The sequence below is a fragment of the Scleropages formosus genome, chromosome 1 (genome assembly GCF_900964775.1).
Source record: "Scleropages formosus chromosome 1, fSclFor1.1, whole genome shotgun sequence".
Classification (NCBI taxonomy): domain Eukaryota; kingdom Metazoa; phylum Chordata; class Actinopteri; order Osteoglossiformes; family Osteoglossidae; genus Scleropages; species Scleropages formosus.
This window is the reverse complement of record NC_041806.1, coordinates 1,005,006-1,026,791: the sequence shown is the minus strand read 5'-3', so window position 1 is coordinate 1,026,791 and position 21,786 is coordinate 1,005,006. Positions and strand designations below refer to the sequence as shown.

General features: G+C 46.6%; 2 protein-coding genes across 2 annotated transcripts in view; both read left to right on the top strand.

Moving 5' to 3' along the window:
- Positions 1-7,376, top strand: part of LOC114911050 (complement C3-like) — a 49,790-nt gene extending 42,414 nt beyond the window's left edge. Inside the window, exons 13-29 of the mRNA XM_029254015.1 lie at positions 140-334; positions 892-1,041; positions 1,153-1,282; positions 1,550-1,621; positions 1,889-2,086; positions 2,466-2,583; positions 2,704-2,792; positions 3,998-4,137; positions 4,228-4,440; positions 4,826-4,886; positions 4,990-5,076; positions 5,379-5,582; positions 5,762-5,837; positions 5,934-6,093; positions 6,621-6,719; positions 6,905-6,935; positions 7,312-7,376. Coding sequence (XP_029109848.1) covers positions 140-334; positions 892-1,041; positions 1,153-1,282; positions 1,550-1,621; positions 1,889-2,086; positions 2,466-2,583; positions 2,704-2,792; positions 3,998-4,137; positions 4,228-4,440; positions 4,826-4,886; positions 4,990-5,076; positions 5,379-5,582; positions 5,762-5,837; positions 5,934-6,093; positions 6,621-6,719; positions 6,905-6,935; positions 7,312-7,376 — 2,088 coding nt within the window. The remainder of the gene's footprint in view (positions 1-139; positions 335-891; positions 1,042-1,152; positions 1,283-1,549; positions 1,622-1,888; positions 2,087-2,465; positions 2,584-2,703; positions 2,793-3,997; positions 4,138-4,227; positions 4,441-4,825; positions 4,887-4,989; positions 5,077-5,378; positions 5,583-5,761; positions 5,838-5,933; positions 6,094-6,620; positions 6,720-6,904; positions 6,936-7,311) is intronic.
- LOC108919753 (complement C3-like) lies at positions 7,347-20,282 on the top strand. The gene is made up of 14 exons (XM_029252453.1): positions 7,347-7,462; positions 15,500-15,663; positions 15,833-15,991; positions 16,193-16,252; positions 16,923-17,010; positions 17,154-17,202; positions 17,358-17,448; positions 17,608-17,697; positions 17,794-17,899; positions 18,309-18,398; positions 18,510-18,593; positions 18,723-18,806; positions 18,899-19,037; positions 20,246-20,282. Exons 1-14 carry the CDS (start codon positions 7,393-7,395, stop codon positions 20,265-20,267), a joined length of 1,296 nt encoding a protein of 431 aa, XP_029108286.1. The 5' UTR covers positions 7,347-7,392; the 3' UTR covers positions 20,268-20,282.
- Positions 20,283-21,786: the final 1,504 nt, after the last annotated feature.

Here is a 21,786-nt window from a genome sequence, read left to right as displayed (position 1 = left end):
TTCATTTTTCCATCTAAATTCTGTGACCCACATACACACGTCTACACATTTCTTACCCATGCATTTATGACTATCCCAACAGAGCTGGTCTTCTGCACGTACACTGACTGGATAATGATGTTTGTCCTTACATGAACAGGTTGTGAACAAAGGGCAGATTGTCCTTGCAAAGAGACAAGAAAGGAAGCAAGGTCAGTCCCTGGTGACCTTGACACTGCCGGTGACAAAGGACATGGTTCCTTCATTCCGCTTTGTGGCGTATTACCATCTGGGAGCTGACCAAGTGGTCTCCGACGCAGTCTGGGTGGATGTGAAGGATACCTGCATGGGGAAGGTAATCTTTACATTAACATTTATTAAAATTAATTTAGCAGATGCTTTTCTCCAAAGAAGCACACATCTTTGAGAACAATACATAAAGTGAATCACATCAACAGAAGGAGAAATTTGAATGTAGAGAGCTGATTCTCAGAGTCGTTTATTTGTCATTTGCACAGTTATACTGGGTACGCTGGCAATTCAAGTGCTTGTGAAGAGACTCCTATTAGACAGGAACAGACATGAACAAACACATATTTGAACAAACACTTATTTATACAAGGATGTGATGATGGCATTCTTGAGTACAATTTGTCACATACCACAGTATAAACCATTGTGTATTACACAAATAGCTGCATGTAAGGTTTTTTTAATTTTTATACAGATACAACATAGTATGCATCTATGGAGCACATTGGAGATCAGGGGAGAAAGAGTCTGAAAAAGGTTGCAAAGTTATGGGAAAATGATGTACATTTGTGAACTGACTCAACCTCAGTTCAGGCATTTCAGTTGCATCACTAATTTCTCATTTCTGCCATTAATTCTCATTTATTGCTTCTTTCACAGCTCAAAGTCACATCCACCAGGTCTCAGTATGAGCCACGTAAGAGCTTCACGCTGAGTATCGAAGGTGACCCTGGAGCGAAGGTGGGGTTGGTCGCTGTGGACAAGGGTGTCTATGTGCTGAACAGCAAACACAGACTGAGTCAGTCCAAGGTAAGGAGGGACGTTTCTCTGTGTCTCCGAAATGCAGAGGTGAAGGGAATGTCCTCAGAGTCCAGAAGCTGCAGTGCTGACATCAGATGCACTGTGTTACTGCACATACAGATCTGGGACATAGTTGAGAAGCACGATGTCGGCTGCACAGCTGGAAGCGGACAAAACAGCATGGAGGTGTTCTACGATGCTGGGCTCATGTTTCTGTCCAATGGAAATGTGGAGATCAGATCCCGATCAGGTATGAAGCGTTAACGTTAACGTGCATTCAGTAATCATTTATTGGACTAGTGCTCTGGTGATCCAGGGGGCCAGAACCAATCCGCACGGCACTTCGGACGAGCGATGACCCGAGTCCATTGCAGAGCACTTACATTCAACGAACCACCATATGTATTCTATATTCATATTAGACTTGAACTCCATATTTAATTCTTCCCATCTCATGAATAATAAAATATAACACACTGATCTTCCACATTTGTTTTTGTTCTCTGTTCACTTCCAGAGCCCGAGTGCCCAGCAGTTGCAAAGAGACGACGACGCTCGCTGACCTTGATTGACATCAAAAACTCACTGGGTAGGGAGGCTAAGCCCCCCCTCTTTCAGCCATGTCCCACATCTTCATGTACTGTACGTCTTTACAGTATAAATGACAACAGCAATATAGAGAACTGCCTGTACCTGTAACTGGGCACCATTTAACAAATGATTGTGTTCATGTTAATGTTGGCTGCTTCCCTACTGCTCTGCATTTTGGACAGCCAGAAGTCACTGTAAGTGGGAATGTAAGACTCAGGAAAGCTGTAGGATTACTAACATGGTAAAATTGTTTCAATCCCCCCAGAAAGCCAATACTCGGTGCCCCTCATGAAAGAGTGCTGTATGGACGGCATGAGGGACAATCTGATGGACCTCTCCTGCGAACGGCGCTCCCAGTACATCATCGATGGAGCGGACTGTGTGAAGGCCTTCCTGCACTGCTGCTCTGAGGTGACCAAGAAGCGCGAGGAAGCAGCCAAAGAAACCGATGTATTCAGTCGCTGTAAGACCCCCCTTCCCTTTAACTAATGGCTCATGAGAATGGTGTTCTTTATTCTTACTTGTTGTAGTGGCTGGATGTGCGCATAAACAAGTTCTGAACATTCTTGGGGTCCCACTTGTGTTGTTAACATGACGAGCCGGAGGCACGCGCTGTGCGAACTGCTTGATCAGCATGGCCAGACGCATGGCGAATGCCAGCGTCATTCTTACTGAGTTCCAGAGTGCTGTGAAACATCGCAATTTGGAGATCGGATGTAAAGAGACTCCATTTTATTTCATGAGTCATGCTGAGGTATTAGTACAAGTACACGTTTTTGGCATGACTTCCACAGTATTTCAATCTGCCTTCCGTGTGTGTGCGCGTGTTTGTGTGTCCGCAGCGAGCGACGACGACAACTACATCTCGGACAGAGACATTGTGTCCCGCACTCAGTTCCCCGAGAGCTGGCTGTGGCAGGAGTTGATGCTGCCAAACTGCCCCCCACAGAACCCACGCTGGTAGGAGCTGTGTGACATTCGGACCCATACACCCCTTGTGCAGCTTGTGTAGTTCCTCCACACGGTTGTCTACACGCTGTGTATCCAGCCTGTCTTCTCATGTCTCCTGTCATTCTCCAGCACCTCCACATCACACGAGATCAAAAGTTTCCAGAAGGACACCATCACCACCTGGGAGGTCACCGCTATCGGCCTCTCCGGAACTCACGGTGCTTGTCCCTGCGTCGCTCTCTTTCTCACCCGACCCAGAATCACTGTGTTCCGTGCGTTTCCCATTAACTGGAATACAGGGAGGGGGAAGCAGCCTGTATGTTGGGGAAAGAGCCAAAGAGCTGGACCTGCCAACAACTCATCACTGCTTTTTTTGCTGTTCTATCTGCAACACGCTGAATGCAGTTTGATTAGAAGAAAAGTCCAAAGACATGCTGTTCAGGTTCACCTATAATGTATGAATGACAGAGAGTGTATGTTCCACTTGTGTATAAATGAGTGACCCATTGTAAGTAGTGTGTCTAACAGTGTAAGTCACCACGGTGAATAAGGTGTGTGGGCTGATAACACTACATAGAGTTCATTGGAAGTCCTTTTGGAGAAAAGCATCTGATAAAAAATTAATGTAAATGTAAGCAACTAATGCCATGGCAGTGTGTGAGCCCTGGCCCACAGTCCAATTACATTTACTATCATGAAGGTCTGTGGTTTCTACCACCCTGGAGAGCTGTGTTTGTCCTGCAGTTTTACCTTTAAATGCACCCTTGGAGCACACACTGAACACTCATTATTAGCAAAACCCAGGAGGATCTAACCCTCACCCTAAGGTTCTGACTGATCCTATGAAACACTCATCGTGAAGCTGAAAAAACTGCAAGTCTTTGAATGAAAGGATCATCTAAGCAGCTTTGTTATTCTTAATTGTTTACGTGACACTTTTCTCCAGAGCAACTTACAACGTTAGGTTTGTACATGAACCAACTTACGATTATTTACCCATTTATCCAGCCTGGTAATTTACCTTGTTCGAGGGTCCTACAGTAGGAGTAGGGGATTTGAACCCAGATCCTTTGAGTGCAAGACAGCGGCTGTAACTACTATGCCACCTGCTGTTTCAGCAAAAGTAGTGAAATTGTAATAGTGGAACAGGGGTGAACATTATATTATTTACTATGTAGTTATGGGTGCAGCACCCTTATTCCCAAATTTCATTTCATTGTGTTTTTGAGGTGTTCCAGGGACATGGCTCTCCCCCCAACCTCTGGCCTTTTACTGCAACCCTTTGTCACAACTCACTGTCTTTTCCAACAACACTACTGTCTCTCAATTCATGGATACAGACGCAGATAAAAATGTGTAGAGACGCGTGTCCTTCAGCAAGTGCAACACCTAAAGTCTCTTCCCTTCTCCTGTCTGTGTGCAGGAATCTGCATGGCTGATCCCTTTGAAATGACCGTGATGAAGAACTTCTTCATCGACCTCAAGTTGCCGTACTCTGCGGTGCGGAACGAGCAGCTTGAGATCAAAGCTGTGCTTTACAACTACGTAGAAGATAATTTGAAGGTATGAGGTCTTGCGGTTCCCGTGGATCTTCTGCTGCTCCATCCTCCTGGCCTTGAGTGTAACATCCTCCCGTCACATTCTCCTCTAAAGGTGCGTGTAGACTTGATGGAGACAGAGAGTGTGTGTAGTGCAGCCAGCAAGAAGAGAAGGTACCGGGAGGAGGTGGAGGTACCTCCCATGTCCTCAGTGTCCATCCCTTTCGTCATCATCCCCATGGCTATTGGAGAACACTCTATTGAGGTGAAGGCTGCTGTCTACGATTCTGTCCTCACCGACGGTGTGAAGAAGAACCTGCGGGTAGTGGTCAGTGTCTTTCTTCTTCTCTGCATATTTACATTCCAATGCATTTGTAGAAGAGGGGGTGCGGTGGCGCAGTGGGTTGGGCCACGGTCCTGCTCTCAGGTGGGTCTGGGGTTCGAGTCTCGCTTGGGGTGCCTTGCGACGGACTGGCGTCCCGTCCTGGGTGTGTCCCCTCCCCCTCCAGCCTTACGCCCTGTGTTACCGGGTAGGCTCCGGTTCCCCGTGACCCCGTATGGGACAAGCGGTTCTGAAAATGTGTGTGTGTGTGTGTGTGTGTGTGTGTGCATTTGTAGAACTTGAGAAATTGACAAAGAAAAAGACCATTTTTCAGGGGTTCCTTTGTTAAAAAAAAGATGTCACCAACCTCTGTTCCCATGTTTTACCTCAGTCTGAAGGAATGCGGGTCAAAAAGGAGATCAAAACAATTGTTCTGGATCCAACGAAACACAGTAAGTCTCTCAAATGGCCAAATAATCATCCATGCAAACTCTCAAACTCAACTGTCAGTTGCATTACGAGATGCGATATTACTGTGTTGCTCTGTCCTGTCAGATGGAAAACAGTTTGAGACGATCAAGGGTGTAGAGCCAAAGAACAGAGTGCCAGGTTCACCTGCTGAGACCTACATCAGTGTCATTGGTCAGTACTCCAGAAGCTGCACAAAGCAATTTTCTCTGAACTTTCAAGGGGATGTACGAGGAATGATACCGTTGGGTATGCTGTATGCTACAGTCATTTGGCGTGGACGGAGTGTCCTGAGAGTCTCTGTTCACCTTATTGTGCTTGTTGGATTAGTTTACGATCATTGTATGTGATTTTTGACTTTGTAAGACACAACTGAATACTTTATCTAACACTCTGAGATGTGAAATAGGGCTGAAAAGTGTGCTACGTTGATGTACACCATACAATAACTTATACATACAACTTTGTCCACTCAGGTGAACAGCTGAGTCAGACCATCCAGGCAGCCATCAGTGGCTCACCACTAGGGAACCTGATCACGCAACCATCTGGCTGTGGTGAGCAGAACATGATTGGCCTCACAGGACCTGTAATCTCCACACACTATCTGGACAACACGGGCGAATGGGAGAAAGCTGGGGTGGAGAAGCGAGAGACGGCCATCAAGTACGTTCACCAAGGTGAGAACCCACAACCAGATGCATTATAGTGTATACAGAGCATTGGCGTGGGTCGATGACCAACTGGAATGAATGCAGTCTTCCAACAAACTACCCTACAAAGGTAGCCTGAACATCAAAAAACAACCAGAAAAATGTCCACACCATACAGCTATGTTTTTTGCTACCTTGATGTGCAGGGTACACCCAGGAGTTGACATATCGCAAAACTGATGGTTCATACGCTGCCTGGAAAGACAGACCTAGCAGCACCTGGTAAGTGGTTTCTTACTGAAGCCAGACCTTGTATCTGCAACTTGACATCCAAGGCTTTTTGTGAAAGTTCTGCTTTATGATACTACACCCCTCCAGGTTAACTGCTTACGTGACGAAGGTGTTTTCAATGGCGTACAAACTCATCAGCATTGAGGAGGATGTGATCTGTAGTGCTGCCAAGTGGTTGATCCTGAACGCACAGCAAGCCGATGGTACCTTCAAAGAAGATGCTCCAGTCTATCACGCAGAGATGGTTGTATGTCTTTATGAGTCCCTTCTCTCAGTCCAGACATCTATGTGAAGAAAAGTCTGGGAGAAAAATAAAAAAGGACTGGAAATTACTCGGGGGGTGCGGTGGCGCAGTGGGTTGGACCGCAGTCCTGCTCTCCAGTGGGTCTGGGGTTCAAGTCCCGCTTGGGGTGCCTTGCGGTGGACTGGCGTCCCGTCCTGGGTGTGTCCCCTTCCCCCTCCGGCCTTACGCCCTGTGTTGCCGGGTAGGCTCCGGTTCCCCGTGACCCCGTAAGGGACAAGCGGTTCTGAAAATGTGTGTGTGTGTGTGTGTGGAAATTACTCTTAAGCTAATTACAAAAAAGCTTCTGGAGCTCCAAGCTCAGCTGTTCACCGACCCCAGAACTTGACTCCTCCCTTATAATGCTAATTATGCAGTGCACTGACAATAAAGTGTGTGTGTGGGGCAGTGTGCTTATATGTAAGCACTACAGAGATACTACACTGTGCTCTGGAGAAGAAAGACATCCACTGGGTTCTGTCTCTCGCCCACAGGGCAATGTGAGAGGGAAGGACGCAGATGCTTCCCTGACTGCCTTCGTCTTCATCGCGCTACAGGAAGCACATCCCACCTGCGGAGTGGAGAGAGTCGCTGTAAGTACATTTTCCTTGATTAAAGAAATAAAATAAGCCCCTGGCTCATCAGAACAGTTTCTCTAAATCAATTTATTTGCCAATACATGTTCACTTTTACCATTAAGTCACAACGAATCAAAGCTTAATAATGTACACACGCACACACACGCACACACATTGTCTGAACCGCTTGTCCCATACAGGGTCGCGGGGAGCCAGAGCCTAACCTGGAAACACAGGGCGTAGGGCTGGAGAGGGAGGGGACACACCCAGGACAGGACGCCAGTCTGTTGCAAGGCACCCCAAGCGGGACTCAAACCCCAGACCCACCGGAGAGCAGGACCCAGTCCAACCCATTGCGCTACCGTGCCCCCCCCCTTAATGATGTAGATGCCATCAATTTACAAATGTCAGGTTTAATAATACAATATGCATTAGGGATGCAAATGCAATTTAAATAATCACATTAAGTAGAAAACATTTCTGCTTTCAAACATTTATATTTCGATTGCTCGAAGCACGAGGAGCCTACTGTATGTCCAGCGTCATGGTGACTGTACATCCAGGCACACATTTGGACACTCTTGGGACGCTGCTTTCTTCTTTGTAGAGCCTTCCAGACAGCATAAAGAAAGCCCGGGAGTTCCTGTCACGCAGGATCAACAGCCTCACTAACTCCTATGCCGTGGCAATGACATCTTACGCCCTGGCCAACGAGGAGCAGCACAAGCTAGATATCTTGCTCAGGTTCGCCTCCCCAGGTAAGACATCTCATCAGAGCAATACTGCCATTTTAACTTTTTGCTTTTACAGCAGCCAGTGAGGAGCCTTTGAACTCTAAACTGCATGCTTTTCACTAACGTTGAGATTTTCAGACATACATACAATAAGACACAGGGAAAGATGTTCAAACCCTTGTGCCAAAATTAAGGGGGCTGGACACAAGCACAAACCAACCATGCCACCAGTACTCCATCCCTCCTAAGACCCTGTATACCACCCAACCCACCTCAGAATGTCTCCCTCCACCTACAAATCAGCCCACATCATGAACAGGTACTACCTTCCTCACCTGGGGCCATCGCAAGCACTTCACTAGGGTCGTCAAGTGGGCACCTTCCTTCGCTGATGTTTCATTGAATTGAGCCCACGACACCTCCAGAAGGCTCAATGGCAATATCTGGCATCCCAGATTCCCCCCCCATTGCTCGTGGCGCAGTCCCGGTGACTCCACCCACCAAGAAACCTCCCACTCCAGCCATTCATTAACCACCAACAAACCAATACCCAACCAACACACCACATCAGCACATGGAGGTGACAACAAGACTTACCATTTGATATTCACATAAGCGAATACCCCCAACTCAAGTCTGCTTCCCCCAAACATTCTGCTGCCTCCTTATCCACAACTACTGACTGGATCTTTCTGTTACCTCCGACAAGTTTTTAACCGGTGCTTTTAACAACCGACCCTTGAAACCAAAATTCAACAGCAGCGACGTGGTTGATTTTGCAACAAACCTTCTTGCACCAACCTCCACCAGTCTAATAGAGCACCGCCAGCGGCCAACTCAGCGTACTTCAGTTTCTTCCTCTCAAAGGCATCCTCCATTGCGTCTTCGAAAGGTATTGTTAACTCAATGAAGTACACTACCCGTACGCCCTCAAGTACAGTACAAGATCGGGTCTCAGTGCTGTGACTGCAACGCACTGCGGCATCTGAAGCTGTTTTCCCAGGTCCGCTACCATCTTCCAGTCTCATACTTCACCCCACTTAGAACCCATATCACCGCGCCCATGTGCGTAACATGCAACGCTCTCCCCCTCCGCAGAAAAGAAATTACCTTATTTCTCTCGCAATGTGGGAAAGAGTTGACCTCAGTCCATTTTTTCCTCCAACAAGCTTGCCAAGGATTTTAACACTTCATTGTGCCTTCATGCATATCTTCCCTGAGGTAAACTAACCTTGCACACAGACAGAATATGCCTCAAAGAGGCTATACTACCACACAAGCTGCAAGTCGGTTCCATACCTACTCAGCGACTAAGATTCTGTTGAGTAGGAAGAACATCATAGGTGGCTCCAATGATAAACTTAATACGACCAGTGTCTATCACCCACAGATCACACCAGCCGGTCTTCCGTTTCTCCACATGCTCTCAAGCCAAACATCGCCCCTGCATTCCGTGCAACGTTGCAATTTCCCGCCTCGTCTCCTCTTCCTGTTCGCAGATAAAGCCAGTAACCATCTTCCTCCTCTCCAGCAACTTAGCTTTACTGCACAACTTTATTGGATCGCCGACACCAAGCCCCGCCCTACCTACATGCACTTGACGAGCCACATCTCTGGGCTCCAGCGCGCTCTGAGCATGCGCAACAGCTTCCTGTGGATTCCACTTACGTCTTGTTTTTAATCTTACAGGAACCAAACTCACCACTGGGTCCCTTGTGCCTGACAATGTCAATTCCAAGCCAACCTTGGCACACTTGAATTCTTCTACTACATTAGTCAATAGCAACTCCAAGCACCCTTTCTGTACAAAGCCACACTACTCAAACAATGAGGAACTCCCAACCATCTCCTTATAGCTTTGCTCATAACACATTCCAATCTTTCCACCTCTGATATAGAAACCTCATATACAGTTAGCGGCCACCTAATACGAGGCGATATACCAAACTGCAAGCACCAAACCTTCAGTTTCCCAGGTAAAAAATATTTCCATCCATCCATCCATCCATCCATCCATCCATTTTCTATCCCGCTTGTCCTAGTAGGGTCACGGTGGCAGCAGGGAGAGCAGAAAGGCCCAGCTGCCCCTGTCCCCCACAACTTCCTCCATCTCAGCCTGGGGGATCCTCAGTCGTTCCCTGTCCAACTGTGATCTATAATCCTTCCAGCGGGTCCTGGGTCGACCTCAGGGCCTCATCCCAGTTGGCCGTGCCTGGTATACCTCCAAAGGGAGGCGCCCAGGGGCCATCCTTTTCAGATGGCTGAACTACCTCAACTGGCTCCTCTCAATGTGGAGGAGTAGCGGCTCTACTCTGAGTTCCCGGATGTCCAAACTCCTCACCCTATCATGGAGAGTGAGTCCCAACACCCTGTGGAGAAAATTCATTTCAGCCACTTGTATCCACGATCTTACTCTTTCAGTCATTACCCAAAGTTCATGACCATAAGTGAGGGTAACTCAGCTCCCCCTTCACCTCTACAGTCCGCTACAGCAATCGCATTACTGCTGCCACTGCTCCCAGTCTGCGGCCGATCTCACACTCCCTTCTCCCCTCACTCGTGAACAAGACCCCAAGATACCTGAACTCCTCCACCTGGGGCAAATTCTCTCCCCTTACCTGGAGGGGGCATGCCATCCTTTTCTGTGAGAGAACCATGGACTCAGACTTTGAAGTGCTGATTCCAACCACTTCACACTCAGCTGGAAACTGTTCTAGTGCGTGCAGGAGGCATCCGTGTGATGGTGCCAAAAGGACAACATCATCCGCAAAAAGCAGAGACATCACCTTCCGACTCCCCCACTGAATGCCCTCCTGACCTTGACTGCGCCTTGATATCCTGTCCATGATGACCACAAACAGGAGTGGAGACAAGGCACAACCTTGCCGGAGTACAACACCCACACTGAACAAGCTTGACTTAATGCCGAGTATGCGGACACAGCTTTCACTCTGTATATACAGAGACCGAATGGCCTGCAGTATTGGCCCTGGTACCCCATACTCCCTAAGCACCTCCCACGGAATTTTCCGGGGAACACAGTCATAGGTCTTCTCCAAGTCCACAAAACACATGTAGACTGGATTAGCGAACTCTCATGCCCCTTCAATTATCTATGAGAGGGTAAAAAGCTGGTCCACTGTTCCACTGCCAGGTCGGAATCCGCATTGTTCCTCTTTAATTTGAGGTTCAACTATCAGCCAGAGCCTCGTTTCCAGCACTCTGGCATAGACTTCCCAGGGAGGCTGAGAAGTGTGATACCCTGATAGTTGGCACATACTCTCCAGTCCCCTTTCTTAAAGATAGGGACCACCACCCTATCTTGCCAGATAGGATCCAGATTAACACAATCCAAAACCTCCATGAAAAAAGTAAACTGGAGAACGTTTACTCTCCTTGAAATAGGGTCACCGAGACCTACCCCTGGAGTAAGGCCTGGGGGTAGTGTTCCTAGGCAAGCGTCTGATGACCGGGCAGCCCACGTAACCTGGCCGGGCTCAGCCCAAAAACGCAACGTGGGGGAGCCATGCAGGCCCACCACCCGCAAGGTCCATCATGGGGGTTGGGCGCAATGTATACCAGGTGACAGGAGAGGGTGGAGTGGCGGGTGGCGTCGTGGCCCCTCGCGACAGAAGCTACAAAAGATTTATCAGTCTCATTAATTGCCTGCACTACGTCCTCTCTTAATCCTTGTACCTAGCAGGTTACTAAAAATTACTCTGAAAAGCAACATTTCCACAGAAATTTACTTAAATAAAGGTAACAATTTATGTGACTCAGTTCTTCCCACCTCTGAATAATCATGATATTGAAGTTGGGACAGGGACAGCTGGTGGGATCTTTGGTTAAAGTTACTGCCTTTGGATTCAAAGGTTTGTAAGTTTGATCCTTTCCTCTGGCTGTAGTACCCTTGAGCAAGGTGTTTAACCAGAAAAATGCTGCAGTAATTAAAAAAAATAAACCCTGTGTTTCTCTTTTTTTTGGGGGGGGGGGGGGGTGAGGTCTGGGCCAGACATCCCACTCACCTAGGGAAAGTGCACACGCAATACATCACCTCTCCTTCCTGGTGTAGTGATCACCGCGTAGCTACAGTTTGGCTCACCAGGGCAACACCTTCTTGTCGGTCCTCCCGTTTTCACAGAGCTTGCTACGCCATAGCGCAACCAAGTGTCTGGCAGTATAAGTGGATGGGTAGGGAGGATTCGTTAGTCTTGGTTGTCAGCCAGCCTACAAGAAGGACAACTCTGATTCCAAACCCAGGCAGATGAGCTCGTTAGCCCTGTCAGGCCATCCGTTTAGGAGAAGGACACTCCGACATAACACTTACAACTCGGGAACCTTGCTGTCACCGTCACATCATCATCAAGCCTTGCAGCAATGGGAAAGGGGTGAAATGGCAGGTGGAAGATGACACTGGAAGCCACAGTTCCGATCCTGCATGCAGGCGGTCCAGGTGTAAGGATCGTCTGATGCTGACCCTGGAGATGATGACATCATTTGGCAGCACGTGGAACAACTAAGCAGCCTTCTCTAGGGACAGCACTGCTTACTCCACGTGGATAGGTGCCTAGAAAAGGTGGCCTAACCAAAGCTCGTTTCCATTTCCCCCAGTTGGCTAGCAGTGGTCAATGGGCATCTTCAAACACGGTCGAACAACAAAGAAGAAAAGGCATACACCTGTCTACACGTGCTAAGACTAAAGTTCGCATGTTGGAAGATCAGAACCATGCTTGATACAGTAGACAGTGGTCACCCAGAATGACGCTCCACTCTAGTTGCCCATGAACTTTCAAGGATAAATGTCGATATCGCTGCTTTCAGCAAAGTCCACATCCCTGAGGAAGGCAGCCTTCAAGAACATGGCACAGGCTACATCCCCTACTGGTCAGGCAAACCGGACACTGAGAGATGCCTTTCTAGTGTTGGTTTTATGGTCAGGAACTCCAATACCTCTAAACTTGAAAACTTGTCAATGAGTAACTCAGACCGCATCATCTCCATGCACCGCCGACCTTGAAACAAGCAGCATGCCACACTCTTTAGCATGTACATCTCAACGCTCCAAGCGAACCCTGCAGTAAAGGACAAGTTTTACACTGATCTGCACAACCTTGTACAAAACACCCCTGCAGACGACAAGGTTATCATCCTTGGCAACTTCAATGCCAGAGTAGGCAAAGACTCAGAAGCCTTGAAAGGAGTACTTGTCAAACATGGTGTTGAAAACTGCAATGAAACCGGGCGCCTTCTGTTAGAGTTTTGCACAAAGCAACAACTCACTATTACCTATTACCAACACCATTTTCAGGCAAAAAGACAGTTTGAAGGCAACCTGGATGCACCCATGGTCCAAGTATTAGCAAATCATAGACTACATCTTGGTGCACCAGTGAGACCTTTGACACGTCTTACTCACCCAAGTAATACGCAGCGCAGAGTGTCAGACAAACCATCGTCTTGTAGGCTGCAAACTTTGTCTCCACTTTAAACCCAAGCCAAAGAGGGGGGGGGGCTCCAAGGAAGAAGTTTCAGGTTGGCAACCTCCAGTAAGCTGAAGTGAAATCTGACTTCCAGGCAAACCTCCAATCGAAACTTGACGGTCCTGGTTGCCCCACAGACCCCTCTTCAGAAGTGCCACCATTCTGCAGACCTCTGAAGAAGTCTTAGGGTTGTCCACAAAGAAGAACAAAGACTGATTTGATGAAAACAATCAGGAGATCCAAGAGTTGCTGGCGAAGAAGAGACGCGCCCACCAAACACACCTTGCTCAGCCATCCTGTCCTGATAAGAAAGCAGCCTTCCACTTTGCATGTAGCAACCTCCAGTGGAAGCTTTGAGAGATTCAAAACAATTGGTGGCCCAACCTTGCAGAGAGAACTCAGCTGTGTGTGGACATTGTTGACTACAGAGGCTTTTATAAAGCCCTGAAGGCTGTGTACAGCCATTTACACCAGGTCCAGAGTCCCTTGTGCAGTGCAGACAGCCAAACGCTCTTCACGGACAGGACATCCATCCTAAACCGGTGGTCTGAACATTTTGAGACTCTCTTCACTGCCAACCGCATAGTCCAAGACTCAGCAATCCGTTGCATCCCACGACAGCCAGAGAGAACAGAACTGGGCGAGACCACCACCCTAAAAGAGACTGTCAAGGCCATTAAGCAGCTGAAAATCGGCAAGGCAGCAGGAGTCGATGGAATTCCACCTGAAATTTGGAAGCATGGGAGCCCAGCACTACACACCAAACTCCACAAAGCTCTTTGTCTGTTGCTGGGACCAAGGCAAACTACCTCAGGACCTCCATGATGCAGTCATTGTCCCCCTGTACAAGAACAAGGGGGAAAAATCAGACTGCTCCAATTATTGGAGGATAACTCTGCTTCTGTCGCAGGGAAAATCGTTGCAAGAGTACTCCTGAACAGACTGGTACCCACCATTGCAGAAGAACTCCTCCCAGAGAGCCAGTATGGCTTTAGAGCCAACAGGAGCACCACTGACATGGTATTTGTTCTCAGACAGCGCCAAGAGAAATGTAGGGAACAAAACAAGGGACTGTATGAGACATTTGTCAACCTTGTCAAAGCGTTCGACACTGTGAGCAGAAAAGGCCTGTGATAAATCATGGAATGACTAGGATGTCCTTCAGAATTCCTCAACATGATCATCAAGCTAACCAGCGTGGCCAAGTCAGACACAGCAATGACCTCTCAGAGCCCTTTCCAATAGGCAACATTGTAAAGCAAGGCTGCATTCTCGCGCCAACTCTCTTCACAATCTTCTTCAGCATGATGCTTCAAAGGGCCACAGTAGACCTTGATGACGAGGATGGTGTGTATATCCAATACCGCACTGAGGGCAGCCTGTTCAACTTGAAGTGACTAACGGCCCACATCAAGACAGTGGATCTTATCCAAGAGCTACTCTTTGCCAATGATGCTGCCTTGATTCCCACACAGTGACAGCTCTGCAGCATATAACATCCTAGCCTTTGGGCTAGAAGTCAACTTGAACAAGACAGAAGTTCTCCACCAGCCTACACCTCAGAAAGATTACGATCCTCCCGGAATCACCATCAGTGAGTCACAGCTGAAGAAGGTCCACCAGTTCAGCTTCTGTACCTGGAGTGCATTATCTCCTCGGACGCCAAGGTCGACAAAGAGATTGACAACAGACTGGCAAAGGTAAACAGTGCATTCGGCAGACTATACAAAAGGGTCTGGAACAACAAACATCCGAAGAAAGGCACAAAGATCAGTGTGTACAGAGCCGTTGTACCACCATACTCTACGGCTGTGAGTCGGGGGTCACCTAGTGTCCCCACCTGCAACTTCTTGAGCGCTTCCACCAACATTGCCTCTGCACCATCCTCAACATTCACTGGAATGACTTCATCACCAACACTGAAGTCCTTGAACAGGCAGAGGTCACCAGCATAGAGGCCATGCTGATGAAGACGCAGCTGCGCTGGACAGGGCACATCTCCAGGATGGAGGATCATTGCCTGCCTAAGATTGTGCTGTATGGCGAACTTACCACTGGCCACCGCAACAGAGGGGCACCGAAGAAGAGGTACAACGACTCTGAAGAAATCCCTTGGTGCCTGTTACATTGACTACCACCAGTGGTCTGTTCTAGCCTCCGACCGTGAGGCCTGGAGACACACCATTTACCAGGCTGTCTCCTCCTTCGAGAATGCATGCAGGGGAGGTCTTGAGGACAACAGGAGATAGAGGAAGAAATGTGACCCCAAACCCAGAGGAGTCTTTCCCTTGCAGTCGCTGCGGCCAGACCTACCTGTCCCGCATTGGCCTTTTCAGCCACCAGCATGCTTGCAGCAGACGTGGGCAGCCCCCATCCTAAATCTTAGTTAGCAAAGTCAAGCCATGGTGAATTGTAAGCTTGTAGCTGTAATGATTGTAAGCATAACATTGTAAGTCGCTTTGGAGAAAAATATCAGCTAAATGAAACCATGTAAGTTACTCAACTTACATGAATCAGTGTGGCCGGTAAGTTTTAAAAATCAAGTGATTCTGATATTGCAAGCCTCTTGGTTTTCTTGTAGACAAATCCCACTGGCCGGTCACAGGCAGCCATCTCTTCACCCTGGAGGCCACAGGGTATGCACTGCTGGCCCTGGTCAAGGCTAAGGAGTTTGACAAGGCAGGCAAAGTGGTGGAGTGGCTGACACAGCAGCGCTTCTATGGTGGTGGATATGCCTCTACCCAGGTATGGAGGACAGGGGGCTTGACCTCGGAGCTGTTCAGATTGGAGTAGGTTCAAGTTCAACATAAAGACGAGATTTTTGCAGCATACAGCAAAAAAAAAAAGAAGAAGAAGACTTTGAATGTAATCAGCTACCAAAAAACTAAATTTTATTCTCTGCTGATGCCTACAGGCCACCATCATAGTTTTCCAGGCAGTGGCTCAGTACCACATGGATGTGGGTCCTGTAAAGGACATCGACCTTCTTGTGGATATCGGTGTGGCCGGTCGCAGCAGACCCATTGCGTACACTTTCAACAAGAACAACGCCTTCCTCACCCGTTCTCTCAAGGTGAGCTGCAGATGCTGGAGCAGTTGAGGAAGCTGGATTTAAGAAGTTGTCAAATAGCGTGCTGCCTCATGACACATTTATTATTTGCTAGTGAGAAGGTTAAACTGTCTGAGCAAAGGTGAAAAAGAGTGTGCCAGGTACATAGAATTCAACGTGCAACCAGACAGTGCACAAAAAAACTGTCCAAATTTGTTCCAACAGACCCGAGTGGATCAGGACCTCAACATCACAGCCACAGGAGTGGGCCAGGGGACCGTTTCGGTGAGCGAAAATACCCTTCTGGTTCATCAGGGGGCACAAAGATTCTCCAATTAGCTTTATGACACAAAAACCTTACTGAGTGAACTAAAGGGGTTCATTTGTTCAATGAAGGTGTCATTGGGAGGAGATGAAATCCCCATTGTTTCTTATGGGGAAACAAGTAGTAAAGACCAAGGGTCTACAGAAGAGTGAATCATTTCAGGCCATCAGTGACGCCCTCCAATTTGGACACGAGCAGTTTCTGAGCTCTGCGGTGGAAGGTTCAGGGGCAAGAGCAGTTGCAGAGACGGCTTTACGTCATTTTCCGTGGGGCTCTTTTCCTTGTGTGTCCTTTCTTGTAATTTTTCTTCATAATAAAAAGCTTTATCAGTAGCAGAACTAGCTAAACGTTCAATAATGTCTTTCTGCTTTTAACCATGTGTAATGCATATGATGATTTCCAACTTGTATTTTATATGCCAATGTTTTCTTATTTTGCAAAAATGTACTGAGTAAAGAGGATGTTGACAGGAGACTTGGAGGTCTGTCCCAGGTGGAGCAGGTGGTCTCCCTGAAATGCATCAAACCCTCTAATATTCAGAGAAGATGCATCTGTTCAGAGAATATATTAAGGTGTAAACATCTGTTATTAAAAGCAATGCAGCAAAATTAAAGAGACATTTTCTTGCAGGTCATGACCCTGTACAACGCCATTCCTACTGAAGAGAAGCAAGACTGTAAAAACTTTGAACTGGCTGTGAAACTGACAAGAATCCCAGGTATCTATTAATGTCCTGGCAAGGAAGTGAAAACAGTTCTGCATATCACACATATCATACACACAGAACAAAACAGACTTTCCGTCAACCTGGAGTTTTGATCAACCACAATTATACACATTATTTTCCACTTGCTTTTACAGCTAAAAATGAGGATGTCTTAGAAACATACAAACTTGAGATTGACGTTGGGTAAGTAATTAACTTTTAAAAAGAGCAAAAATTAAAAATGGCACATTTATACTTTCAATGTTGTGAACAATTTTGGGAATTAAAATTGGTTTGCCTTGTTTGTGCATCACTCAGTTTATGTGGTGTTTATTGAGTCATGTTTGCTTTCTTACCAGGTTCCTGTCCACTGAGAGGGACGCCACCATGTCGATTCTGGACATCACTCTCCTCACAGGCTTTGTGGCAGATGAGGAAGACCTGAGAGCGGTAACGTGCTCGTCTGCTTGAAACTGAACTCCAAAAGACGTCAGTACAGTGACACAGAAGACGAGACAAGGAGGCGAAATAGGAGCTAAGAAAGAATTCAGATTGACAAGTGCTTTGGCCTGGGATTTAACAGTCTTGCTTTCCACACCTCTCCAACAGTTAACCAGAGGAAAGGACAGGTACGTTCAGAAGTTTGAGATGGACAAGCAGCTGTCTGAGAAGGGCTCCCTCATCCTCTACATGGACAAGGTACCTTTTAACAGCGGTTACTCCTTAGCTGTTGCTCGCTTCTGCTTAGTCCTACAGAGTGACAGTCTCCTCTCCTCAAATTCTTATCCTTCTCAGGTCTCTCGCAACTTACCTGACAGAGTGGTCTTCAGAATGCACAAGATGCTGAATGTGGGCCTGATCCAGCCTGCAGTAGTTACTATATATGAGTACTACGCCATGGGTCAGTTACAGCCTTGTATGTTTGGAGTCAAATTTACTATAGAGACCTTTTACATTCATACAGGTTTATACTTCAGTCATTTAAAATCCTGAATAGAACAGCAACAGACATTTAGGCAGATCTTTGACCAAGAATCTTTGAACAACAATAATAGTCATGGAACAACACAGGATCTACCACACACTCTGCGTCGGTTGGAGAATGTTTTTGGTTGAAGTCAAAAGATCAGGCCTGAATCACACTCCTCCTGTAGCACCTGTGAGGAAGTTTCTTTCTCCAAAATGATACAATGGAAATGACCAGGCTGCAGAAACAGATAAATCATTTTAATGAGTTTAATACAGAAGCTAACATTCTAGAAAAGTGTCAGAAGAATTAAGGAAGGTACAACCTGCTATTTTTGTTGCAGAAAATCGCTGCACAAAGTTCTACCATCCAGAGAAGAAGGATGGAGCCCTCAACCGCATTTGCCACGATGAAGTCTGTCGCTGTGCCGAAGGTGAGGCAGAGACCTTCTTGTGCCTGGAAAATCAAAGTACAGAATTGAATGGCATCGGACCTGCCAGATTTCTCAAAAAAAAAAAAAAATTTCCTTTTTTTACTTGCACAGAGAACTGCAGCATGCAGAAGAAACTTGGGAAGAACAGGGACCTGGACCGCATTACAGAAGCCTGCACAGCAGAAGTAGACTATGGTACAGGCCTTCTTTCTCACCAGAACCCCAAGTGTCGTTGAAATAGTCATCAAGGTTTTTGATGCTGAATAAAGCAAAAACAAGCTGAAACAAAGGTGCCAACAAATGAACTTAACCTTCTTCTTTCAGTTTACAAAGTTCAGGTGGTTCGTGCAGAAGTGAGTGACTCCTTGGATCGGTTCACCATCAAGATACTGGAAGTGATTAAAGAAGGTACAGTCCGCCCATTTCCACATAACCTATGGAGGTCCTTCTTTATCCAGAAAATCCACCACCATCTCATTCTCTCGCTGTGTTTCCGGCAGGCACTGACACTGAAGTGCAGTGGAAGGAGCGCATGTTTATATCCCATCCCTACTGTAGGGAGGCAATCAATCTGCTTGAGAAGAAAATGTACCTACTTATGGGCAAGTCTGCTCACCTCATCATGGGAGAGGGCAAGAGGTAAGAACTCTGTGTTGTGGGACAGTTACAAAGAACACTGAAATCCAGCTCAGGCTGTGAGTTTACAAGGTCTCCCTCTGTCCATGTGGGATTCCTCTCAGCACTCTGGTTTTCTCCCACAGTCCAAAGACATGCGTTTCAGGTGGATTAGTGATTCCAAATGGCTTGTACTGTGTGATTATGCAAGTGCCTGTCTGTGTGTGTGGCTAGTCTGCAGTGGACTAGTGCCTCGTCCAAAGGTTACCCTGCTTAGCTTTGTACCCAGTGCTTCTGGGATAGGCTCTGGACCACTGCAATTCTGACTTGGACAGGCACTTCAGGAAAGTGAATGAGTGAGTGAGTGAGTGAGTGAGTGAGTGAGTGAGTGAGAGAGAGAGAGAGAGAGAGAGAGAGAGAGAGAGAGAGAGAGAGAGAGAGAGAGAGAGAGAGAGAGAGAGAGAGAGAGAGAGAGATCATTGCTTTCCAGTTGGGATCATTGTCCAGTTCATCCCATAAATATGAGCAACATTCAAGACCATCACAGATAAGCTATAAACTGCACGTGAGTTTATTTAAGACAGTCCCACATTTCTTTTCCATCAGATCAGAGGTAATGTCATCTATTGCAGTGTTTTCAGTTTAAACAGTGGTTATGCCTGCTTTGAAATAAGCATACATTTAGAAAAAGAGAAGCAAAGACAGTGCAACTGAATTTCAATAAATACACACACACACACACATTTTCAGAACCGCTTGTCCCAGACGGGGTCGCGGGGAACCGGAGCCTACCCGGTAACACAGGGCGTAAGGCCGGAGGGGGAGGGGACACACCCAGGACGGGATGCCAGTCCGCCGCAAGGCACCCCAAGCGGGACTCGAACCCCAGACCCACCGGAGAGCAAGACTGCGGTCCAACCCACTGCACCACCGCACCCCCCCTTTTCAATAAATACATTTACATTTATTTATTTAGTAGATGCTTTTCTCCAAAGGGGGGGAACAGTGGCACAGCGGGCTTTCAGTTTCAGTCAGTGTGTGTGTGTGTGTTTTCTCCAAAGCAGCTTCGAATGAATTCTATTTAGTGTTATAATGTAAGTCCACACACCTTATTCACCAAGGTGACTTACACTGCTAGATACACTACTGAATACCAAATAAAAAAAATGTTCATACAGTTGAGAAAACACAAACATTTGCCACACACGGAGCCAGTTGATTCGCCTTTTCAGGAGTCTCTCTCCTGCAGCATGATGTACATGGTGGGAGATGGTACCTGGATTGAGTACTGGCCAACACCTGAAGAGTGCCAGATGGAGGAATACCGAAAGACCTGCGAGGAAATTTCAACCGGTGTCACTGACCTGTTAACCCTCGGATGCCATGACTAAGCCACAGTCTGACATCAGTTTGTTTTTGTACTTCCAGCTTTGGCCTTTTGTCCATCCACATTGTCAAATATTCCAGTAATGTCACGTGCTGTTGTTTTCTTACAGTGAACATGATGTAAAAGCATTCTAGTAAAATCAGCATCTTGTAGATGTTTGTAACAGGCTTTCCCCCAAGAAGTAGAAAACACACAGCATGGTGTTTTACAAAAGGAACAGGTTGCAGAACAATACAAATTAAAGTTTTTCAAATAATGTGTCAAATTATCTCATTATTATATTTCCATGTATTAATTTAGCAGACGCTTTTCTCCAAAGTACCACACAACTCAGAGTTAAAATAACACATTTCTCATCTTTCCTCATTTCTCATCAGACCAAGAGCTGTAGTTGAAGACACGCAATTGTCAAAACACAGTTTCTCCAATGTCACCAGTTTTGCCAGAGCACATTACATGAGTCCCTACCATTAGGAATTGATAGGAAATAGAAGGCTTATTGTGGCAGATGAAAAAATGAAAGTTTATGAAGCAGTTAGGAGTTCAGCATAGAAGTGATTCTGAAACTATTCCGAAACCCTCACTGAATCTTTAAAGAGGACCGTTCCACTACGTTGGAGTCAGAATGGGAAGTTATGAAGCGGTAGACAAATGTAGCTAGTGGTCTTACTGGGGTATAGTGACTATCAGGCCTTGTAGCTTTTGGAGTGGAGATCTTTTTACCATCTTAAAGGCCATAACCAGAGTTGACTCATACTCTCAGGCTGTTGAACAGCGAAGAGAGACTGTGCTACATTGTTGTTATTATTATTGTTGTTAGAGACATACGGCTCAGGTTTTTCCCCTGGCTGCTTATTGCAGAGTACAAACCAAGAATGAGCTCCCCACTTTTCTCTGCCACCTACAGTAGATTGTGGAGAAGGACAGTGCGTTCAGTCAGGTTGAATAAATTGAATATACTGTACCGAGAGCAGTGTTGTACTGTATGTTGTCAGTACGTGTTCAGAGACTTTCTCAGAGACATAAGTCATTTTTACAGTCATAAATTACAAAAATCCAACAAATACTTTCAAGCAATAGCCAGTGAATTATGCAAAATGATAAATATATAAATATACGCTAAAAGGAACACAGGAATCACATATTCTGTAATTCGGCTCATTCACATGTTGTCTTTGCTGTTTCTTTTTTATTAACACAAATCTCAAAAATAATGAACTCAATCGATTTTTTTAAAGAACAAAAAGCCAGGGAATACAAATACAAGTTACAATTTTACTGAAAACACTGCAAATTGCGTTTTTATTGGTGGAGTCTTCAGCTCTTGTAGAGCGCTGTTTTATTTCTTCCAGTGTTATAAAGTCTTTTCTTGCGCTACAAAGTCGT